The sequence below is a fragment of the Mandrillus leucophaeus genome, unplaced genomic scaffold (assembly GCF_000951045.1).
Source record: "Mandrillus leucophaeus isolate KB7577 unplaced genomic scaffold, Mleu.le_1.0 Scaffold238, whole genome shotgun sequence".
Lineage (NCBI taxonomy): Eukaryota > Metazoa > Chordata > Mammalia > Primates > Cercopithecidae > Mandrillus > Mandrillus leucophaeus.
This window is the reverse complement of record NW_012102454.1, coordinates 644,232-655,295: the sequence shown is the minus strand read 5'-3', so window position 1 is coordinate 655,295 and position 11,064 is coordinate 644,232. Positions and strand designations below refer to the sequence as shown.

The following is an 11,064-nucleotide window of genomic DNA, read 5'->3' as shown; positions in this document are numbered from 1 at the left end:
GGATCTCAGGGAGGGGGCTTGTTTGTTTGTTTTAATAATATGCTGTGATTGCTGACCTGGATTCAGATTCTGGCTCTGCCAGTGGCCTGCTGGTGGGGAGGGCGGTGGAGGTGCGGGTGGGCTCCAGCGGGCGGGGGCCGGGCTGGCACAGCCTCGCGGCTGCAGGCGCCCAGCCGGGGGCGAGAAAACGCGGAGTCAGCTGCTCCCGTAGCCCCGCAGGCTGCAATGTGACACCCACAGCCGCGGGAGGGGGGTGGGGGGAAGGCGGCGCCCGGAGACTGGGACAGGAAAGACGGAGGGACAGGGAGAGATGGAGACGGGAGGAAGGGGGCGAGAGACAGAGAAGGACTCAGAGCGCACCTGAGTGGTCCGCTGGGAGGCTGGGGACGTGGGGGTCAAGGGGGAGACGGAGACAGAGAGAGGGATATTGGAGACAGAGAGAGAGAAAGAAAAAGAAAGAGAGTTAAGAGACTGAGCGCGATGGAGAAAGGGAAACTTGAGAGAGGCAGAAGGAGATGGAGAGAAGAGAGAGGGAGATGGGGGTGCCCGTGAACACCGGGAGAGAATCTGGCATGGAGTTTTAAAAGGGATAGACGTGGAAAGGTGGAAAGGGATTAGGAGAGGTCTCCTTCTGAGCCCAGAGAGTGGACACAAAGTGGAGGGACCTTCAGAGAGACCCCTGAGAGGGACAAAGATGGGAGGGACTGAGACAGAGGCCCTCAGGGAGTCTGAAAGGGACCGCAGCAGGGGCGGATGGATGAGAAGTCCTGAGGATCAGGAGACAAGGACAGCACAGGGCTGCAGCAGAAGAGACACCGCGTTAGCTACAGAGTGCTGGGAGGCAGGAAGGAGGTGCCAGGTAGGAGAGTGAAGGAATTCTAAGACTGGAATTCCATGGGGTGCAAAGGCCCTGGGGCAGGAGAGAGCTCAGGAAAGCTTTGAGTAGTGGATGGGATTGGGGTGGGAAGAGCTCTAGAGGCGAGGACCCTGGGGAAGAGGGGATGATGGAAGCAGGAGAGGCTGGGGAGGGGATGGCTCACACAGGGGCTTGTGGGGCTGGGAAGAGGGGCTGAGTGTGGATCAGCCCCAATTCCAGTGCCCACCTCCCCAGAATCCCCCACCCCCAGACCTTCTTTTCTCCCAACCCATTTCTCCTGGAGCTAGCTGGTTTTGCAATTTAATGGTGAAAACGACTGCCACCTTGAACTTCTAACTTAGCTGGAAGTGTCATTCTACTACCTAGGTGCTTGGGTTCCTCCAGCAAGGGACTTTCTGAGGAAGGGGCACTCGGGTAGCAAAAAGTCTGAGTTACTGGCAACGTTGACAGTCCCTATGGGGCCTCCCATGTACAAGGCCCTACCTAATGTATGAAAATGGGCCCAGCCAATGCTGGAAGCAGAGGACCATTTCTTTCAACAAGAGAGAGGGAAACTGAGACCCAGAGACGAATGACTTGCTGAGGTCACACAGTGAGTGACAGGGCTTAGCCTGGCATCCAGTCTCGTCTGCTGGTAATCATTGAGGGGGGAACAGATGGTTTGTGAGGGGTCTGGCATTGCTTAGGGCAATGGGTGCCTCTGCCTGACCTGAGCCTGCTGTCCCCACAGTGTCCTCAGCCTGGGGGGGCTGCGTGGAGGTGGACTCGGAGACCGAGGCGGTGTATGGGATGACCTTCAAAATTCTTTGCATCTCCTGCAAGCGCCGCAGCGAGACCACCGCTGAGACCTTCACTGAGTGGACCTTCCGCCAGAAGGGCACTGAGGAGTTTGTCAAGGTGTGTGGGTGCCGGGCACGGGTGTGGGATGGCGGGAATCCGCGTGTGGGAGGCAGTGGGCTGGATCTCAGGGAGGGGGCTTGTTTGTTTGTTTTAATAATATGCTGTGATTGCTGACCTGGATTCAGATTCTGGCTCTGCCAGTGGCCTGCTGGTGACCTTGGCCAAATCAGTGAGCCTCTCTGAAAGTCAGTTTCCTCCTCAGTAAAGATGGGGTGGCAGTGGTCTCTAGCCCATAGGTTTGCGTGAGGACCGAATGCATTGACGCACCTGGCACATGGTTGGCACGAAATAAATGTCAATGGACTTATTTGGCACCAGCAAACAATGTCTCAGATAGTCATTACAGAGGGAAGACAGAACTTTTTTCTTTTTTTTAACCTCCTTTGAAATACGTGTGTACTTTGCATTACATATGGGAGAGGGAACCATAAACTTCGATGACGTGCTGGAGAATTGGGGTCTCCAGCTGCGGGGATCAGACTGCCCTGTCCCTGCTGGAGGAGTGTATCTGGTGGCTGGGAAAGAACTGCAGAGAATGATGGCCTAGAGGCCAGATGGGGCTTGAGAGGATGACTGAGGAACGTGTGTGTGCACATGTGCATCTCGGTTGGAGGCAAAAGCGAGGTCTGGATGACTCCAGGCATGATCCTAGCCCCCGCCCCCCCACCCCTGTGCCCTCTCTGCCTGAGGTCAAGGCGTCTGAGCCCATCTATGTACCATCTGTGTCTGTGGGTGTCACGGCAGGGGAGAGAATCAGGGTCAGGTGAGGGAAGAGAGGCCCAGGCAGCGACACCTCCCCCTCCCTGGCTACCCCTAGATCCTGCGCTATGAGAATGAGGTGTTGCAGCTGGAGGAGGACGAGCGCTTCGAGGGCCGCGTGGTGTGGAACGGCAGCCGGGGCACCAAGGACCTGCAGGATCTGTCTATCTTCATCACCAACGTCACCTACAACCACTCGGGCGACTACGAGTGCCACGTCTACCGCCTGCTCTTCTTCGAAAACTACGAGCACAACACCAGCGTTGTCAAGAAGATCCACATTGAGGTAGTGGACAAAGGTGAGTTGGGCGCTGCCTGCCTCTTTGCCGTCACCCACCGGCGAGCCAGATGGAGGGACAGATGGCAGGTAGTGGACAGGACAGGCTGGCTCTGTGCCTGGCCAGCCATCCGCCCACAGCAGCGGGCTGGGGGAAGAGGGGAGCATCCTCTCCCGCCCACTCCAGCTCTGGCCTCTGTTTCCCTCCAGCCCACAGAGAGGTCAAAGCATGCATCTCCCCCACAGATGCTCCGGGTACAGAACCCAGCTCTGTCACCTGTGCTGCATGATCTCTGGCAGGTGCCTTCTGTCTCTGAGCCAAAGGGTTGTCCTGGGCTCGCCCAGGATAATAATCTGATGTGTTTCTCGGGGTGTAGTTTGAGCCATGATTCCATCACGGGCGTCATGAGGATTGAGCAACTGCAGGCACATGCCCAGCTTCCATCAGAGCCTTGCACGTGGTGGTGAGGGTGGCGGTTCTTACTGTTTGAGTAACTCAGCCCTGCTGCCCTCTGTCGTGATGAGACAAGAGAGCGTGCCACCTAGAGCAGAGTTCCACACACCCCTCTGCACTCCTGCCACAGGGGAGCTGCGCTGGCCTGCAGAGTCTCACTCAACACCTCTGAGGTGGGCCCAGGGGTCCTTTCTAAAACTCTCAGGTGAGGCAGTGTGGGGCCACAGGTGTGGGGCCCACCCTCTGAGCAGCAAGGATCTACAGCGCTTTCGGATGTCTCATCATTTTGCCTCAGCCGCCCTGGACCCCTTGTTTGAGGGAGGTCCACCCCTTCTCTGAACCATCTTCTGCTCAGCATCAATTGCAATTGTCCAGGGCCCTGTGGCCACTGGCTTAGAGGCGGGGAGATAGCCCAGGTTTGAACCAGCTACAAGCCGTGGCAAGAAGGTCTCGCGGGGCCACGGCACACACATCCTCACGGGCAACATGCACTGCCCGTCTTTTCCGTGAGATGGATGCCGGCCTCAGTGCCTTACAAGGAGTTCCTTAGTGAATCCTCTCCCCACCCTCGGGGTTGGGACTCTTCCTATCCCCATTTTACAGATGAGAAAACCACGGCTCAGGGAGCGAAAGTTATGTGGCCAAAGTCATGTGATTGGGAGCTGGACTTGAACCCAGAGGAGCTTGGGTGACTGTGTTTCCGTTCTTGGCATGATTCACTGTACTCTGTGATCAGCCAGAGCCTGTGGGTTTCTTTTTATAATGAGCATTTTTACGTTTATTGTCAAAGCGGTGTAGCCAAATGCAATTCAGCAGGCATGTCTGAGCCACTCTGGTGTTCGTCATGCTGCTGGGGGGTGGGGGTCAGCCGCAGAGGTGGACGATGGAGCCCCGCCCGCGGAGTTGCTGTGACAAAGACGCCCCTGGTACTGGGGCTTTACAAAACCTGTTATTGCTCTTGCAAATCTGTAGAGGTGAGATGGGAGAGGGTGGGAGGCCCCAGGGCACTGTTCAGCCACCTAGGTGCTTTCCATCTTGTTATTGGCGATTGGCCAGGGTGTTGTGTCCTCTGTACACCTTGACCCAGTAGAGCCTCTCTTTTTTTTTTTTTTAAATTTACATTTTTATTTTTTGATACAGAGTTTTGCTCTTGGTGCCCAGGCTGGAGTGCAATGGTGTGATCTCGGCTCACTGCAACCTCCACCTCCCGGGTTCAAGTGATTCTCCTGCTTCGGCCTCCTGAGTAGCTGGGATTACAGGCATGCGCCACCACGCCCAGCGAATTTTTGTATTTTTAGTAGACATGGAATTTCACCATGTTGGCCAGGCTGGTCTCGAACTCCTGACCTTAGGTGATGATCCACCTGCCTTGGCCTCCCAAAGTGCTGGGATTACAGGCATGAGCCACTGCACCCGGCCTGAGCCTCTCTTTTTTAGGATTGTCCACTGTTATCACACTACATCCCAGAGCCCGTATTTTTACCAGCATTTACCGTTGTATGCAGTTCCTTATGTTGGCCCTGCAGAGTTTGTTTTCTGCACTATCCACCCAGTTCTAGTGTTTTTTACCCACCATATGTAGTATTGCCTTTTAAACATCACCCACTATATTATAGTATTTTATATTACCCACTATAGTATATTTTATGTTACACAATATATTATACTATCATAATATTGCCAAGCACAGCAGTTTTTTGTTTTTTGTTAAAGAGAGACCAAGTCTCACTCTGTTGCCCAGGCTGGGATACTGTGGCATAATCATAGCCCACTGCAGCCTCAAACTCCCCAAATCCAGCGATCCTCCTGCTTGAGCCTCCCAAGTAGGTGGGACTACAGGTGTGAGTCACTATGCCCAGCTCTCTCTCTCTATATATATATGTCTTTTTTTTGTAGAGACTGGATCTTGCTATGTTGCCCAGGATGGTCTTGAACTCCTGGCCTCAAACAATCTTCCCTCCTTAGCCGCCGTTAAGTGCTGGGATTACAGGAGTGAGCCTCCACACCTGGCCTGCAGTATTGTTATTATAATCCATCACGCTGGAGTATTTTTAACATTCCCCACCATGGTGGGTATTTTTATTATCCACCATGCTATGCTATAGTATTTTAAAAATCAATCCTATTGTAGCATTCAAAAATATTCCATTCTATACTATACTATATTCATCATCACCCCTGATACTACAGTATTTTTAACATGACTCACTGTGCTACTGTATTTTTTCATTACCCACAATACCACAATATTACTGTATTTGTTAGCACTGCCTGCCGTTCCTTATTATTATTATTTTTGTGATGGAGTCTCTCTCTGTCACCCAGGCAGGCTGGAGTGCAGTGGCACAATCTCGGCTCACCGCACCTCCCGGGCTCAAGCGATTCTCCTGCCTCAGCCTCCCAAGTAGGTGGGATTACAGGTGCACTCCACCATGCCCAGCTAATTTTTGTACTTGTAGTAGAGACGGGGTTTTACCATGTTGGCCAGGCTGGTCTCGAACTCCTGACCTCAGGTGATCACCCGCCTCAGCCTCCCAAAGTGCTGTGATTACAGGTGTGAGCTACCGTGCCCGGCCTATTATTATTATTTTGAGTCAGAGTCTCACTCTGTCGCCTAGGCTGGAGTGCCGTGGCACGATCTTGGCTCATTGCAGCCTTCACCTCCTGGGTTCAAGCGATTCTCCTGCCTCAGCCTCCGAAGTAGCTGGGATTACGGGTGCATGCCACCATGCCTGGCTAATTCTTTTTTAGTTTTAGTACAGATGGGGTTTCGCTATGTAGACCAGGCTGGTCTTGAACTCCTGGCCTCCATTGATTCACCCACCTTGGCCTCCCAAAATGCTGGGATGACACATGGGAGCCACCACACTGACCTTTTTATTATTTTTATCCACCATCTCGCTGCAGTTTCAGTATTGCCTATCAACCTCTATTGCCTCCTGGTAATGACCCCTGAGGAACGAGCCATGTCATTTCCATAGGAGGAGGCGACGGGTCATGGTGGTGAGAACTTCACTGACCTGGAAGAGGTGGAGAAGATGCTGGGAAGCTGCTGGGGGCTGCCCACCGGTGGTAGGAGCAGGCAGATGGGGACCCATGGGGACAGGAATCCTATTTTGGATCCACACAACATGAGTGGAAAATGCCTTGAGGCGCAGCAGCGTCTGAGGCGGGTGAGAAATCCGGCCTGCAGAGTCGCGGCTGGCCTTCAGATCTGCGGGCTGCCTGTGAGATGCCATGTTACCTAAACCCATTTGGGCACTGAGTTCCAGGAGCGGGGGCATGAATTCCGATGATGGGGCTTTATCCGGTGTGCATCCAGCTCAGAGTGGTTCCTGAGGCCAGCCACTGTGGGCAGCCAGGATGCGCTTGTCCTTGAGGTTTTCCGAGGCATCAAGGAGATGGCTGGATAAAGAATTTAGCACAGAGCTTGACTGACAGCAGGTGCCCACTACATGAGACACACTAATAATGTCTGTGGAGGCCGGGTGCAGTGGCTCATGCCTGTCATCCCAGCACTTTGGTGGGAAGATTTCTTGAGGCCAGGAGTTCAAGACCAGCCTGAGCAATACAACGAGACCTCATCTCTACCAAAAAAAAAAAAAAAAAAAAGGAAAAAATTCACGGAGCCTGGTGGTGCACACTTGTAGTCCCCACTGCTCAGGAGGCTGAGGCAGGAGATTGCTTGAGCTCAGGAGTTCCAGGCTGCAGTGAGCTATGACTGCATCACTGCGCTCCAGCCTGGGCAATACAGCAAGACCCTGTCTCTTATAAAAATAAAGAAGTCTGTTGAAAAGAATGAATGAAGGAAGGAAGGAAGGAATGAGAAGGAAACCCTGTCCCAGCTCCTCCCACAGGGAAGCTGGGGCAGGCAGGGGGAGCATCCAGCCCCACTCCCTCCCTCACTCTGGCCCAGAAAGCACTGGTGCCATCTGCACAGGGTGGAGCCACAGAAAGTGCCCCACTCGCAGCAGAGGGAGGCCATTTGAGGACAGCAGGGAAAATGGGATCTCAGCCATCCAGGAGGGGGCCAGAGATGTGGGATGGACACCTAGGAAATCCAGCCGAGGACACCAGAGTGGCTTTTGACTCTGGCCCCTGGCTGAACGCGTTCCCTTTACAGTTTAAATTTAGGCTCAAGGAGAAGCTGGCAATTGGCGGGGCCAGTGCTGTAGAGAGAATGTAGAGTTTCCGGAAAATAGCCAGCACTTCAGCAGTGCTGACTATGTGCTCATCCAAGCATGTTACGGATGTTAACTCATTTCCTCTCCCAGCAACCCTGTGAGAGGGTCTGCGTATTCCCACCTCCATTTTACAGAGGCTCAGAGAGGTTCAGTCCTTTGCCTGAGGTCACACAGCTAGTAAGAGGCAGAGCCAGGATTTGAACCCTGGCAGTCTGGCCCCAGAGCCCTGGCTGTTAACCATTAGGCTTTACTGCCCCAGTTATAATAACATTCATAAAAGTGAACCTTCATTGAATGCTATTTATAGATCAAGCACTATTCTAATGATTTTAAAGCATATTTAATTCTCACAGCACTCTGATGAAGCAAGTATTAATTCTACAATTGAAGAAACAGAGGCGGCTGGGCGCGGTGGCTCAAGCCTGTAATCCCAGCACTTTGGGAGGCCGAGACGGGCGGATCACGAGGTCAGGAGATCAAGACCATCCTGGCTAACCCGGTGAAACCCCATCTCTACTAAAAAATACAAAAAACTAGCCGGGCGAGGTGGCGGGCGCCTGTAGTCCCAGCTACTCGGGAGGCTGAGGCAGGAGAATGGCGTAAACCCGGGAGGCGGAGCTTGCAGTGAGCCGAGATCCGGCCACTGCACTCCAGCCTGGGCGACAGAGCGAGACTCCATCTCAAAAAAAGAAACAGAGGCCCAGAGACACTGAGTCACTTGCCCAAGGTCACACAGCTGGCCAGTGGCAGAGCCAGCCTTTGAACCTGAGCCTTCTGGTTGCAGAGCTACGGCTTTTAGGCACTGTGCTGAGGGCCTCTGGAATGACACAGATGTGCCCTCGAGTTACACAGGGAGGCAGGTTGAGGGTGACGCCCACCAGGCCCACCCAAGGCTGGGCATTAATAATCACAGTGCATACACCAGGCCCAGGGAGGTCGAGCCACTTGCCCAAGCTCACACAGCAAGCTCACAGCACACTCAGGCTGTCACGCAGTCTGGGCTACCCCCTTAACCCTGCCTGGCCCCTGCAGCCAACAGAGACATGGCATCCATCGTGTCTGAGATCATGATGTATGTGCTCATCGTCGTGTTGACCATATGGCTCGTGGCAGAGATGGTTTACTGCTACAAGAAGATCGCTGCCGCCACGGAGACTGCTGCACAAGAGAACGCGTGAGTGGGGTGCCTGCGAGGAGTGAGGGCACACAGGGCAGCTTCGCACTTGCCAGAGAGGAACACCCGGAGCCGGGCGGGGAGGAGGCAGTGGAGCGGCCCAGGGCGCCATCTCTCAGCACCACCCAGAGGGGAGCGCTCCCTGTCAGACATGGGATAGGGGTGTCAGACCCAGTCCCTTCCTCCCTCAAACCCAGGAGCCCAGGCTCCCAGCCAGATTCCTCAAAGACCCTGAGGAGTCCACCCGTAGCCCCCTCCTCTAACTAAGGAGCCCTGTGTACTTGGGGTGGAGCCCGCTACCTTCCCCCATCCCCTGGGGGTTGGGTCGGTCTGATAATGGGGTCACTGTATACCTGGCCTTTCCCCCACAGCTCGGAATACCTGGCCATCACCTCCGAAAGCAAAGAGAACTGCACGGGCGTCCAGGTGGCCGAATAGCCCCGGTAAGGCGGATGGGCGGGCAGAGGAGAAGGGGATTGGGAGGGGCCAAAGTCCCCCAGGTCCCTAATTCCCCCTCTCTTGTTCCCCTTCAGGCCCTGGGCCCCGCCTCAAGGAAGAGCCAGCCCTAATGGGGACTCTCCAGGCACCGCCTGCGCCCAGTGTGGGGGTGGCCACTCCTGGGCCCGGGAAAGCCTGAGTCCTGCCGACGGAGCCGCTGGGGTGGGAGGGGCAGGGGGATTGGCTCGCACCCCCGCCTTGGCCTCCTCCAGCTCCTGCCCCGCCGGCCGCGCACCGCCATGCATGATGGGTAAAGCAATACTGCCGCTGCCCCCACCCTGCTTCTGCTGCCTGTTTGGGGAGGGGGGCGGTGAGGTGGGGGCAGCGGCCCCGCACCCCTCCTCCTTGCTGATTTGCACACATTGGCCGCTTCAGACATGCACTTCTGGGGCCAGCCCCTCCCCGCCTCCTCCCTGCCCGGCGGCAGGGATCGCGATGATGGGCTGGAGCAGTCTGGGGCAGGGGGTTCTGGGACCCACTCCGACTCCCCTTCCCCGGCATCATTTCCTCTCCCGCTTCCTCCGGCTGGACCTGGGGTCCCCCCTCCCTGTAATGCACTCCTGCCCCGGCCCAACCTCGCCCTCTCTCACCAGCCTTGAACTGTGGCCACCTAGAAAGGGGCCCTTTCAGCCTCGTCTCTCTTTACAGAAGTAGTTTTGTTCATGAAATAAAGACTCTTGGACTTGATGCATAGTTTCGAGTGTGAGCCCCGTCACCTTCCCCCCATCCTCGTCCCCGAATCCTAGAGCCCGCTTTCCAGGGACCCCACCTGAGGGCCCACAGGTGAAGACACTAATGTCTGATCCGTGTCGGGGTTGGGGGAGCCATTCGCTCGGCGGGGACCATGAGGGGTGAGGGAGAGTAGAACGGAGCCAGGAAGCGAGGGAGTGCTGTGGAGGGAAGAGAATGGAGGCTGATGCTGGGGTGCAGGGGTGGCATGGGGTGTGCGGTGTGCCCAGCAGTGTGGGTCTCTGGAGAGGTGGGCGCTGGGGAGGAGAGGGAAGGAGAGACAGGTATGGATGGAAAAGCAGAGGAAGCCGGAAGCCAGGCTAAACCAGCGTGACCCAGTGAGGGGCCCTGGGCTGAGTGGAGGAAATGGGTGCGGTGGAGATGGGTTTGGCTGGGCACAGCGGGCACGTGTGGGTAAGCGGGTGGGGCCGGTTGTGCGGGAGGCCTATCTGGAGCAAGCAGCGGAGGCTGACTGTGTCCGGCGTGTGGTTGAGCACGGGCAGGTGTCTGGCAGTGACCCTGCGCGTCTGGTGTTTACCTGGCCCTGGGTCTGACGTGGACCGCGCCTGGCTGCTGGCGGGACAGTGTGTTATCTGCCTGCGGACGCTTCCGGCCACTTGGCCTGGGCCTCTGCCCTTAGCGCTGTGTTTTCCGGGCCAAGCCCCCCATCCCCCCCATCTAGTGCTAGGACTTTCTGGCTCCAGAGGTCACTGCGGCCGGGCGGAGGCTGCCAAAGCAAACCAGCCCCGTGACTTGTAGGAAGGCAGCGGGGGAGGGGCCGGGGGAGGATGAGCAGGGCAGGCGGGAGAGGCTGGGGCTGGGGTCGGGGCCCAGGAATTGAGCAGGGAACTAGGCAGAGGTGCAGCAAGTGGCGGGCGCACCTGGGGCTGGAGACTGCAGACAGGCCGAGGGGGAAGGGGTCACCGGGTGGGGATGGAGTGGGCTTAGGGAAACTGGGGCCCTCCATCTGATCTCTTCTGGTCACACCCCCACCCTTCAGCCTGCACTTTCTCCCTAAACCCCCAGTCGTCAGCCAGGCGTGTCCCTGTTCCCACACCCCCGCAGACAGGCACACCTGGGTCCCCCTGGAAGTCCAAGGCGAGCCCCATAGCTGGGCCCGCCTGGTCCAGCCCCCGCAAGCACGGCCCCATCAGCTAGGTGGCCTCCAGCGCTGCCAATCGAATGGTCCGGCCCCTCCCCGCCCCTTCCCCC

The 11,064-nt window shown here is 56.3% G+C and overlaps 2 protein-coding genes across 2 annotated transcripts in view; both read left to right on the top strand.

Moving 5' to 3' along the window:
• The first annotated feature begins 817 nt into the window (after positions 1–817).
• On the top strand, positions 818–9,810 carry SCN1B (sodium channel, voltage gated, type I beta subunit). Its single transcript, XM_011982288.1, has 6 exons — positions 818–859; positions 1,608–1,774; positions 2,595–2,835; positions 8,484–8,625; positions 8,997–9,068; positions 9,159–9,810. Exons 2-5 carry the CDS (start codon positions 1,667–1,669, stop codon positions 9,061–9,063), a joined length of 558 nt encoding a protein of 185 aa, XP_011837678.1. The 5' UTR covers positions 818–859; positions 1,608–1,666; the 3' UTR covers positions 9,064–9,068; positions 9,159–9,810.
• A 58-nt stretch (positions 9,811–9,868) lies between these two features.
• HPN (hepsin) overlaps positions 9,869–11,064 on the top strand; it is a 26,556-nt gene continuing 25,360 nt past the window's right edge. The window contains exon 1 of the mRNA XM_011982287.1: positions 9,869–9,906. The gene's annotated coding sequence lies outside the window, so the exon portion shown is untranslated. The remainder of the gene's footprint in view (positions 9,907–11,064) is intronic.